Source organism: Mastigoproctus giganteus, chromosome 12, assembly GCF_048544385.1.
Source record: "Mastigoproctus giganteus isolate SK-2022 chromosome 12, ASM4854438v1, whole genome shotgun sequence".
Taxonomy (NCBI): domain Eukaryota; kingdom Metazoa; phylum Arthropoda; class Arachnida; order Uropygi; family Thelyphonidae; genus Mastigoproctus; species Mastigoproctus giganteus.
This window is the reverse complement of record NC_143586.1, coordinates 8,263,098-8,275,395: the sequence shown is the minus strand read 5'-3', so window position 1 is coordinate 8,275,395 and position 12,298 is coordinate 8,263,098. Positions and strand designations below refer to the sequence as shown.

Here is a 12,298-nt window from a genome sequence, read left to right as displayed (position 1 = left end):
CGGATTTTTCCTCCTGCTCAGACTACATACATGAAGGGGCACAAATTCAAATTGAGGAAGGATGGTTGCAGAATAGATGTGTGGAAGTTTGCCTTTAGTCAGTGGGGGGGGGGGGGGCAGTTGATTGCTGGAATAAACTTCCATCTGTTGTTGTAGAAGTTGATAGCTTAAATAAATTCAAGTAAGAACTAAGCAAACTATTGGAGGGAATGAATAGGTGAGATGGTAAGTGTCTTTTTTTTTTTTTTTTTTTAACTGATGCTGTATAAACTTGCTTTCATGCATCACTTTCTACACTAATTCTGTTATTTATGATATATTCAGTAGTAAGAAAATGGGAGAGGACATGTTGTATGAGGTAATGAAATTTTTGAATATGGTGTACATGGCAAGAATATATCAGGCTCCTTGACATAACGTGGTGTTGACGATGTTCCTGCCATACACACTACTTGAACTCCTTCCAGTCACTATCTGGCAGAGTAGAGGCAGCAAGATTATACACTAGTTGATCTGGATGCTTCCTAGAGAGTTACCAAAAGGTCCGGTCTGGTGGTATAGATGTACCTAAATATAGATGCACCTGTTTTAACTCCTAGTAACTCTAAGGTAACCCATGTATTTGTTCCATGAGGATCCCCAGCAGGGTATTGAAATCCTGATACCTTGCTTTTTTGGCTGCTGTGCGATGTAATAGAAACAGTACAAGCATATAACTTATACTTCTGCCTGTGGTTGCTCTTAAACTATTAGTTTGTTTATTCCCCAGGCTAGCAGTTTTCCAACCCGTCTAACACTGCATTGATAGTATTATTAAATATTCTTGCAGTCCTTTTATTTAAGTATATCTCATCCCTGTAAAAACAGTCTTTCCTGTTAATGAGCACAGACTACGCTGAGAAAAATTCTTTCCCATGAGCTTTGTATAATCTCTCCAGGACTAAATTGATTGACAAGGTTCTAATTATGTACTCCCTCCTATCTTATCTGGGAAGAATTGTAGACACTTCCAATTTCAGTCCTAAATTTCCAAGTCATCTAGGAAGAGATTTATTCTTTACTTGGTAGGATCCTTAGCTTGGTTTGAATATTTTTATGTTAGGACAGAGAGGGCAGGAGTGGGGAGGCATTATGCTCATGGTTAAGAATTACACAGAATCTAAGGCAGTGCACCCAGTTGATGTGAGTGGTCATTGTAACATTAAATCAGCTTGGTGTGTTATAAGCTGTGGGAAAACCTAAAGGTGAATAGGAGTATGTTATGGGTTAAATGGCTGTGATGGGTACTGTATAATTGAAATATACAAACAAATAGAGTAGGCAAACAAATCAGAATCATATAATGGGGATTTTAAGTGGGTAGGTGGCTCACCCAGTAACAGAGCTTTTCTGTATTTATTGGATGATTTCTTTCTACACCAGTATGTTAGAGTGGTAAGAAAAAAAAAATACCCTTGATGTGATTATCAGCAGTTACCCATTGTACATTAAGGATCTCCAGATAAAGGAACCACTAGGCAGCAGTAATCATAACATATTGATATGAGATTTACTTAAAGATATAGCTAACCCCCAGGGGCTCACATCTGGTGAGTATGGGCTTGGCACACCCAGGGTCTTGAGCTGGATATCATCATTCTTCTCTTTCTTGGTGAGTGATTCCTTTCTACTTCTCTCTCTCTCTCACACTCTCAGAGTAATAGGGAATTTTTTTTTTTGGCCGGTGCAGCATAAGCCTCAGGCTTCCTTGCACCATATGGCTAAGGGTAAAGCAGTAACCCTTAGCCATATGGTGCAAGGGTAAACGGAAGGGATATTACTTTTATAAAGGTGATTACAAAGACTTAGTTTTTAAATTATTTTCAGTTGGACCAGTGGATATTACCAATTGCAAACTCTGAATGGGAAGCATTCACATCAATAGTTATTCAGCTTTTCATACCAACTAAGAGGTATTGCTCAAGGCTTAGGCCTAAATGGATGTCAGATGAATTGATATGACTAGTGCAGAAAAGAAAAATGCATAGGATGATTATAAATTATCAGGGATATGGAATTCTATAGTCAGTACAAACTCATCTGCAAGCAAGTTAATAAGGGGGATAAGGGAGTTAGGCATACTAAGGCAGAGTTTGAGAAATCTTTGAATGCAAAAAAAAAAGGTAGTGAAGAATTCTTTGCTTATGTTAACATTAGAAGGAAATGGGCAAATCACATTGGTCCACAGGATATTAATCTGACAGATTTCTGACAAATGAATAAATATTTTGTATCTACATTCATGTATGAAGAAATTTTTAGTAATAAAATACCAGAATTATAATAAGTTAAAAAGGAGTTAAATGGTTTTGTGATAACTGACTAGAAAGTGGAAGAAAACTGTTGACTAAAAAAATAATTTTTATATCATATATCAGATTTCTGCAAACATTTTGATACTGTTCACATTGATATGAGCATGTGGTATTATGGGCAAGTTACTGCTGTAGTTTAAGGGATGGTTTGGCAAAGACAGTGGTTATTATTTGGCAGTGCACTTCTTGGACTAATGTTATTAGTAGGGTCCCTTGGGATTCAGGCAAAGACCCTTATTGTTTTCAATATTTATTAATAATATTTATGAAAGCATATAGAATTTTTTACATGTACAAAAAACTTTTGCTTCAGTTTAGACTATTTTTCATGTGGGATATAAAAAGTGTTACTGAAATTTGGGTAAATGACATCAGAATTATTCTTTAATGACACCATTTTCTTGTGATTCTACACAATTCCCATTGTGTCGAGCAATTCCCAATTCTCACATAATCGGGAATTGCTAGCAATATTTCCAGAGAAGCGAGAATCACTAGCAATATTCCCAAGGTGACTAATTTTAAAGCAATTTACAGTGTTCTGGCAGAGATGAATCAAAATGCCCAAGGTAAAAGCTGCCCTTGAGTATGGTTATTTATAATTAATTTTGAATTATCGAATTCATTTTTGATGTTTGACATATTGTTTTTTTTTTTCTCCCACAGTTTGGAAGAGAAAGCACTGCTTTGCCAAAAAGCCGAACACGAATTTCCAGGAATGCCATGTGGAATTATGGACCAGTTTATTGCATGTTTAGGAAAAAAGGCTCATGCACTGTTAATAGACTGCAGGTTTGCTGAATTAATATTTTCACTTAACTGTATTTCTTGCTTTATTTATGTTGTTTCCTTTGATGCTTACTTGACTATTCTAATTGTTGAAGTTGGAAAAGAGAAAAGATGAAGTGTTGTTTTTATTTTTATGTAACCCGTTATTTCTTTTACACAAAGCTATAAATTCAACATTTCACTTTTTACAGTAGTAGGCATAAGTGATGTGTAGAGGTTCTGCTGTGGGATCACTTTGTGGGACTGCTAAGTTGACCTTTTTTATTTTTTTGTTTAAAATCAACAGTATACTTGCTACTTATGTTTATGATAAAGTTGGTAATTTGCTGTTTACTTGGTTTTAAAATGCTTAAAAAACGAAACTTGTAGTTTACCTTATATCAAAAATAATTTTGATATCATATACTTGGATTTCAGGAAAGCTTTTGATACTGTTGCACATGGAAAATTGCTGTACTAATTTGAGCATTAGCATTAGTAGAGGCATTTGATGCAAGAAAGCAAGCTTATGCAGCATCAGCCAAAAAAAAAAAAAAATAAATAAATAAAAAATAACCACTTCCACTTCACCCCTCTGTTCGTTCGAAATCCTGTCCAGCTGAGCCTTGAACTTATATAGGCTATCAACTTCCACGACAAGGGATGGAAGTCTATTCCAGCAACCAACCACACGCTGGCTAAAGGCAAATTTCCTCACGTCTATCCTACATCTGTCTTTCCTCAATTTGAATTTATGCCCTCTCAGGTGATTATTCTGAGCAAGAGGAAGAATCCCATCAGCATTGAGCATGCTCAAACCATTCAAGGCTTTATACACCTCTATCAGATCACCCCGCCGGTGCCTAGTCTCCAGACACTGTAATTTGCAAAACGTAAGCCTTTCTTCGTAAGTGCACCCCTTTGTTCCATTCACTAATCTTGTTGCCCTTCTCTGTACTCGTTCCAGCATCTCTACATCCTTCTTGAAATGAGGCCTCCAGACCTGTATACAGTACTCTAGGTGCAGTCTGACCATTGCCTTATACAAGGGAATAATCACCTCCTTATCCCTGCTAGAAAAATTCCTATATATCATCGACAATACACCATGAGCTACTCTTGCAGCCCGTCTGCACTGCTCAGAAAACTTCATATCTGCCTGCACAACCACCCCCAGGTCCCTTTCATTCTCTACCACTGTCAGTGTAGTACCACAGAGTTGATACGTTGCTCTGGGGTTGCTGTTTCCCATATGTAGTACTTTACATTTGTCAATGTTAAATTCCATTTGCCACCTCTCAGCCCATCTGCTCAACCTTTCCAGATCCTGTTGCAGTAGCATAGTGTCAGTAGTGTCCTTGACAACCCTGCCAACCTTCGTATCGTCTGCAAACTTGGACATTAAGCTTGATATACCATCATCAAAATCATTTATAAATACAGAAAACAATAATGGACCCAATACTGAACCCTGAGGGACTCCACTAATAACATTAGTCCACGATGAGCAGTGTCCATTGATTACCACTCTCTGTCTTCTCCCCCTCAACCACCCCTTTATCCATAGCAGCAATTTGCCTCCAATGCCACACTGCTCCAATTTGTGCAGCAGTCTTCCATGTGCAACAGTATCAAAAGCCTTTCTAAGATCCAAGTATATAATATCAAAGTTATTCCCTGCATCCAGTTCTTTTGTGACTGCATCATAGTATCCAATCAAATTGGTCAGGCAAGACTTCCCCTTAACAAAACCATGCTGTGTCTGAGCTATAACTGAAGTCTTGTCTAGATGATCCTGCAGTGCTTCTTTAACCAGTGCCTCCATTAATTTTCCAGGAACAGAAGTTAAACTAACAGGTCTATAATTACTTGTGTCGCCCTTTGATCCTCCTTTGTGAATTGGGGTCACATTTGCACATCTCCAGTCCATGGGTACTTCCCCTGAGTCCAAGGAAGCTCTCATAATTATGGCTAAGGGTTTGCTTACTTCCTTTGCTGCCTCCTTTAATATATAACTGGATAGATCCCATCCACCCCAGGTGCCTTTCTTGTATTTATCTTCAACAATTTCTCCTCCACTTTACTCTCAGTTATTACAAGATTCAAGAGCAGTATGGCATTAGGGGCAAGTTGGTATACAAAGCTTTGCAATGTTGATTTGTGAAGCCGCTGATCCTTTAAAGATTTCTACGAACGTTCAGAGAGGGAAATGATAGTGATCTTCAACTAGAAACTTTAAATCAGCTTGGTGCAGCAGCAAAGAAATGAGAAAATTTAATGCCAAACAATCAGTTTTGGGATTTAATGTGCAAAGCTAATTTAAAACAGGAAGGAATTTTATTATGTCATTTAAGTTTTACTTCGACCTAATCATCAACATTTCCAAATATTCCTTACTGGTTGTGCTGAGTGTGATTTGTGACATTTGTGATTTGATTATTGATGGAAGTCTATAATTGTTTTACTAGCACCGATAATTTCTGTAATGCTTATATAACTTGTGCTTCTACTGGAAAAGCTGCTGTAGCTATTAATGGTACTACCGTGCACGCCACATTGAAAATTTCGATATTGAAGAATTTACCTCTGTTTTATGAAGTTGCTCAACAATATCATACTCTTTTCAAATATGTACGTGTTTTAATTATCGATGAAGTTAGTATGATTGGAGATGAACTTTTATCTCATATAGACGTTCACCTGTGATAAATTACAGGCGATGTAGATCATAATTTCGGTGAATACCTGAAATGTTTTTTTTTGGAGATTTGCGACAGTTACCCCCCATATGAGCAATGCCTATTTATCAACAAATTAAGCAATGCATCGCAGGTCCCAATCTTTGGCATGGGTTACAATATTACGAACTCAATAAATTGATGAGACAGTTGAATTCAGACTTCTCAAGATTGTTGACTAAAATCGGAAAAGGTGTTCAGTTAACTAACGACGAACAGGAACTAATCGAGTCTAGATTTGTGAGCAGACAAGAAGTGAACAATTTGTGTATTGATAGTGTTCCGTTTTTTTTGAAAAATAAATCTGTGAATGATTATAACAATTCTGTGTTAAATTCGTCTTCAGATATCGCTATGTCGATTGCTCAAGACATACACCGATGAGCCAAACCATTATTACCATCAAGTCGTTATGCAAATTTAAGCAACTGCAGGTGAACTACGGCACGTGTGTGGGTCAGGACACGGTATAAAAAATACCTGATACTGAGCTCCATTAATCAGTGTTACTCTTGTTCCATAGATGGGAAAGGCAGTGGACTTAAGCGAATTTGACAAAGACCAAATTATAATTACCAGATGACTGGGTCAGGTCAGAGCATATCCAAAATGGCATGGCTGGTGGTGTGCTCATGGTTAGCCATGTTCAGTACCTACTGAAAGTGGTCCAAGGAGGGAAAACCCACAAACTGCTGGCGAGGTGTTGGATGACCACGGCTCATCGATGTCCGAGGTGAATGAAGGCTTTCCCAGATGATACAGAAGGGCGACTGTGGTGCAACTCACCGGTAATTGGAATGCTGTTTGTTTTTGTTATTTGGTTTTTAGGAGCATTAGCAACTAAGGCCATATTGCTCCGGGGATATGCGTGGTCATTCCCTGACCTTTCCGCATCCTCCGTATTTAATGGTCACGGGCTCGAACCCCGGTCTAATCAAGAAGTGTGTGCTATGCACTGCTGCTCCTGCCCACCTGGCTACGGGGGCGCCAATTGGAGTGCTGCTGACGGGAATAATGTGTCACAACACACACACAGTACATCGAACCCTGCTGAAAATAGGGCTGCGTAGCCGCAGGCTGCTCCAAGTGCCCATACTAACTACGATTCACCAGCGACAGCGTCTACAACGGGCACGAAGTGATTGAGAAGGTCGTCAGGTCCGATGAGTAGTGTTTCCTGTTGTAGCATGTGGATGGCCGGGTACATGTGTGTTACTTACCTGGGGAAGTGATGGTGCCTGGATGCTCCGTGGGACGAAAACAAGCTGGTGGCAGCAGCTTCATGCTTTGGACGATGTTCTGCTGGGATACCCTGGGTCCAGTCATCCATTTGCCGGGCACTCTGATGTCAACCACCAATCTAAACATCATTGCTGAACAGGTACACCCTGTCATGGCAATGGTCTTCCTCTCTGGCGGTGCCATCTTTCAGCAGGATAATGTGCCATGCTACATCGCCTGGATTGTTCAAGACTGGTTCACGGAACATGAGGAAGACTTCCAGGTATTGCCCTGGCCACCAAATTCCCCAAACATCATTCCCATCGAGCATCTGTGGTTTGTGTTGGAACATAAAATCTGATCTGTGGCGTCTCAACCATGGACCTTACAGGAATTAAAAGGATCTGCTAGTTGCATGTTGGCACCAGATACCATAAGACACATTTAGAAATCTGGTAGCATCCATGCCTCACTGAGTACGAGCTGTTTTGGCTGCACATGGAGGACCAACATCATATTAGGTAGGTGATCATAATGTTTTGGCTCATCGGTGTATTTGTTGGGTGCAGAGAGGCAGAATGTAAGGCTCATGTGTGACAAAAACTTCATAAAATGGCAGTATTAGACACCAGTGGATTACCGTATGAACTTCCTTTACTTATTGGCAAACCATACCTGATAACCACTAATATTGACATGTCCGATGGTGTGGCTAACAGAGCTTTAGGTAAATTGGCATATATTGAATATGACGAATGGACTAATTGTATTAAACATCTTTGGTTGAAATTTCCAGGATCATCTGCTGTGGGTCAACTTGCTAGAATGAAGGCTCGTCGCTTTGCTATGGCTAGAGAAATCGATTTAGAAGCCATACCGATCGCAAGAAGAAGTACGAGTGTTTTGTTGAATAACAACAGAACGATCTAGGTTAAATAAAATTATTTTTCTCTAATACCGGCTATAATATTACCATCCACAAATCTCAGGGAGGTACTTTCGATTCCGTAGTTTATGAATACGAGAAATATCACTAACAACTAGTTGCATTATTTCGAGTTACTGATATCAATGATCTTTACATTATTGGTGCAAATGGAAAAAAGGAATTTTATTATGAACTGAGAAACACTACATCCACTCTTGCACTTCAAGCTGAAATGACCAGGTTGTCAAGTAATCCTCTATATACCATGAAAGATACTTCATCAATTTATATGAGTTCATACGAGTTCATCATTAGAATGGAAAGACAAGGTATTTCCAATCTAATGTTAAATTGTCAAAGTTTTCGTGCTCATAGTGACGATCTCACTGATGCAGTCACAATCTAAATTACTTCTACTTTCTGAACGTGGCTAAATAACAAATAATTAAGAAGTTAGTGGGGCCAACTGATGATGTTACCAACAGCAAACAAATGTGAATTCAAAGGAATTAATCGTGAAAGCTACTAGACTTTTCATATCTATTAAGAAATATTGTTCAAGGTTTAGGCCTAAATGGTTGTTAAATGAACTAATGAGATTTGTGGCAGAAAAGAAAAATGCATGGGATGCATATAAATTATCAGGCGACACAGAAGCCTATAGCAGATATAAGCTAGACTGTAATCAAGTCACAAAGGAGATTAGGCATGCGAAGACAGATTACGAGAAATCATTGGCAAAGGATGCTAAGAAAAACAGCAAGGATTTCTTTACTTATATAAATTCTAAAAGGAAGTGGGATGAATCAGATTGGTTCACTTGATATCAATGGTTCGACTGTTGATGATCCTGCTCAGATAGCAAACAAACTGAATGAGTATTTTGCATCTACATTCACACATGAGGAGTTATTAAGGAAGGAAAATGCCAGATGTTTATCAAATTGTAACAGGGTGCTTAAAGATTTTGTAATAACTGAGAGCAAAGTGGGGGAGAAATTGTTGAAGTTAAACATAAGAAATGCACCGGTGCATGGGATCTATCCAGTTATATTAAAGGAGACAGCAAACCCTTAACTATAATTATGAGAGCATCCTTGAACTCAGAGGAGGTCCTGATGGACTGAAGTTTTACAAATGTATCTCCAATTCACAAAGGGGGATCAAAGGGTGACACAAGTAATTACAGACCAGTTAGTTTAACTTCTGTTCCGGGTAAAATAATGGAGTCATTGGTTAAAGATGCATTGCAGGATCAGTTAGACAAGACTGCAGCAATAATTCGGACACAGCATGGATTTTTTAAGGGAAAGTCTTGTCTGGCAAATTTGATTGGGTATTATGGGGTTACAAAAGAACTGGATGCAAAAAATAATGTTGATATCATATACTTGGATTTCAGGAAAGCTTTTGACACTGTTGCGCATGGAAGACTACTATACAAATTGGAGCAGAATGGTATTACGGGTAAGTTGCTACAATGGATAAAAGGATGGTTGAGTGGGAGAAGACAGAGGGTGGTAATCAATGGGTGCTGCTCTTCGTGGATTAATGTTATTAGTGAAGTCCCACAGGATTCATTGTTGGGTCCACTGTTGTTTTGTATATTTATCAATGATATTGATGAAGGTATATCAGGCTTAGTGTCGAAGTTTGCAGATGATACAAAGGTTGGCAGGGTTGTTAATGACAGTAATGGCAGTGTGCTACTGCAACACGATCAAGAAAATTTGGGCGGATGGGCTGAGAAGTGGCAACTGAAGTTTAACATTGACAAATGCAAAGTACTGCATATGGGTAGAAATAACTCCAGAGGAATGTACCAATTGTGTTGTACTACACTTAGAGTGGTAGAAAATGAAAAAGACCTGGGAGTAATTGTGCAGTCAGATATGAAGTTTTCTGAGAAGTGGTGAAACCCATGTTTAGTCTCTAGAGCAAAGTTTCTGGCATATCCCCCTCTCCCCATACTTCTCCTTCAACCCATGCACGGTACTAACTACTATAGGTTTTGATACCTTTCGTGTTTGGGGTTTTCATAAAAAAAAAAAAAAAAAAAAAAAAAGACAGGCTGCCAGGGCAGGTCATGGGATGTTGTCAATGATATACAGGAATTTTTCTAGCAGGGAAAAGGAGATGATTATCCCTTTATATAAGGCAATGGTCAGGCCACGGCTTGAGTACTGCATACAGGTCTGGAGGCCACATTTTAGGAAGGATGTAGATTTGCTTGAGTGTGTACAGAGAAGGGCAACAAGATTGGTGAGGGGAATGAAGAGATCCTCTTACCAAGAGAGCTTAAGTTCTGCAAATTTCAGCGGCTGGAGTCTAGGCACCTGCATGGTGATCTGATTGACGTGTATAAGGTCTTGAATGGGTTGAGCATGCTGAATTCTAATTGGATTCTTCCACTTGATCAGATTATGCACCTAAGAAGGCATAAATTCAAATTGAGGAAAGACAGTTGTAGAATAAATGTGTGGAAATTTGCCTTTAGCCAGCAGGTGGTTAATTGCTGGAACAAACTTCCATCTGTCATTTTGGAAGTTGATAGCTGAAATAAATTCAAGGAAGAATTAGAGGGAATGGTTGTGTGAATTTTTTATTTTTATTTTTTGGCTGATGCTACATAATGGTATCAGCCAAGAAAGCAAGCTCATATGCTTGCTTTCTTGCATCACATGCCTCTATTACTAACTTTGATTGTGAAGATCAACCTCAGAACGAAAACAAGAAGGCTCTCGGCCCTGATAACCAAAATCACCAGGAGGGACTGGGGACTAAAGAAGAGGGCCCTCTCTCTTCTATACAAAGCCCTCTTCATCCCTATCCTTTCCTATGGTGCAGGTGCCTGGTATCAGAAAGCAAACACAGCAGTCAACAAGAAAAAGCTGGAGTCGATCCACCGATCCATACTTTTGACAACAACTAGAGCCTGCTGCACGGTGAGCACCCATGCGCTCGAGGTCCTGGCGGGTTTCCTTCCCTTGGACCTGGAGATTGTGCGCTGTGGGCTGCTACACCAACATTCGAAAGGAAGAACCACAACTTATCTAGGTTACACAACAGATCCACAAAAAAGCAAATCCTCAGAAAATAAGAGGTTAACGGAACACCTGCAATCTATCTGGCAAAATAGATGGAATCTTACCACAAAAGGGCAAGTCACCAAAAAATTTATACCCGATGTCAGCAGGGTATATCCTATTTCCCCTGGCTTGCACACCACCTTCCTTCTTACGGGACATGGCTCCTTCAGAGGAAAACTCCACGAGCTGGGAATCTCTGACAACCCGAGCTGTAACTGCGGTCAGGAGGAAACATGGGAACATCTTATCCATGACTGTGATAACTACGAGGACCTCAGATGTCAGCTATATACACGCATCAACTCCTTGCTAAAAAACCGAGAAGAAACAATATTGCAAGAAGAAGATAATTACCGGGCTTTCACCGTCTTTGCCCGCGAACTCTTTGAAAGACAAAGATCCCTGCCACATATCACTAACCTATGAAAGACTGCGAAACTCTGAACTAGTGACCACCTGAGGCAGATACAACACATGAGCGTGACGAACTGGACCTGACTTCTGGACTTGGACCACCACTGAACCAATGCAAAGACGAAGATTGCAACTTGGACTCGGACCTTGAAGATTACATCTTATGATGCCATACAGCCAAATAGTGCCCTGGCTCTGTCTAGCCTGCTTTTTACTCCTCATTCCCTAGCAAGGGGGGAGGGGACGGCCTGCTGTCTCCTCCCCCTCCTGCCACCCCTCTTTCTCCTCTGGTGGGGCATGGGCATGCCCCACTATTTCAACAGGGGTCATCTTCCCTATAGACCCCTTACTTCCAATTTCCAACCCCCCAGTCTTCCACCTCCCCTCCCATCTCTTTCTCTTTACAACAGCGCTTGCCCCACACGTACAAATTTAAAACAAAATTCATGCCCGACCCATTAGGAAATATTATTACCTCCAGCGCTTATCCCGTATAGCCCCTCTAAGTTGCGTATAATGTACCATCTGTGCCCAAAAGAAAAGAAGAATTATTATTTTAATGATTTTTTTTTTTATTATTATTTTATTTTCTATTTTTTTTTTTTTTTTTATTATTATTATTATTTTTTTTATTTTATTTTATTTTATTTATTTATTTTTTATTTATTTATTTTATTTTATTTTTTTTTTTAGGTCCTAGCCACTGAAATCTCAGGAAAATAGGTGGTAGGACCTGCCAGAGAAAACTATAAGGGAACACCTGGCTGGCCTCCACGTGGCAGAGTA

The 12,298-nt window shown here is 39.5% G+C and overlaps 1 protein-coding gene across 1 annotated transcript in view; it reads left to right on the top strand.

Moving 5' to 3' along the window:
* Window positions 1–12,298, top strand: part of LOC150076659 (galactokinase-like) — an 80,014-nt gene that overhangs the window by 54,137 nt on the left and 13,579 nt on the right. Inside the window, exon 4 of the mRNA XM_090385990.1 lies at window positions 3,021–3,146. Within this exon, the coding sequence (XP_090242116.1) occupies window positions 3,021–3,146 (126 nt within the window). The remainder of the gene's footprint in view (window positions 1–3,020; window positions 3,147–12,298) is intronic.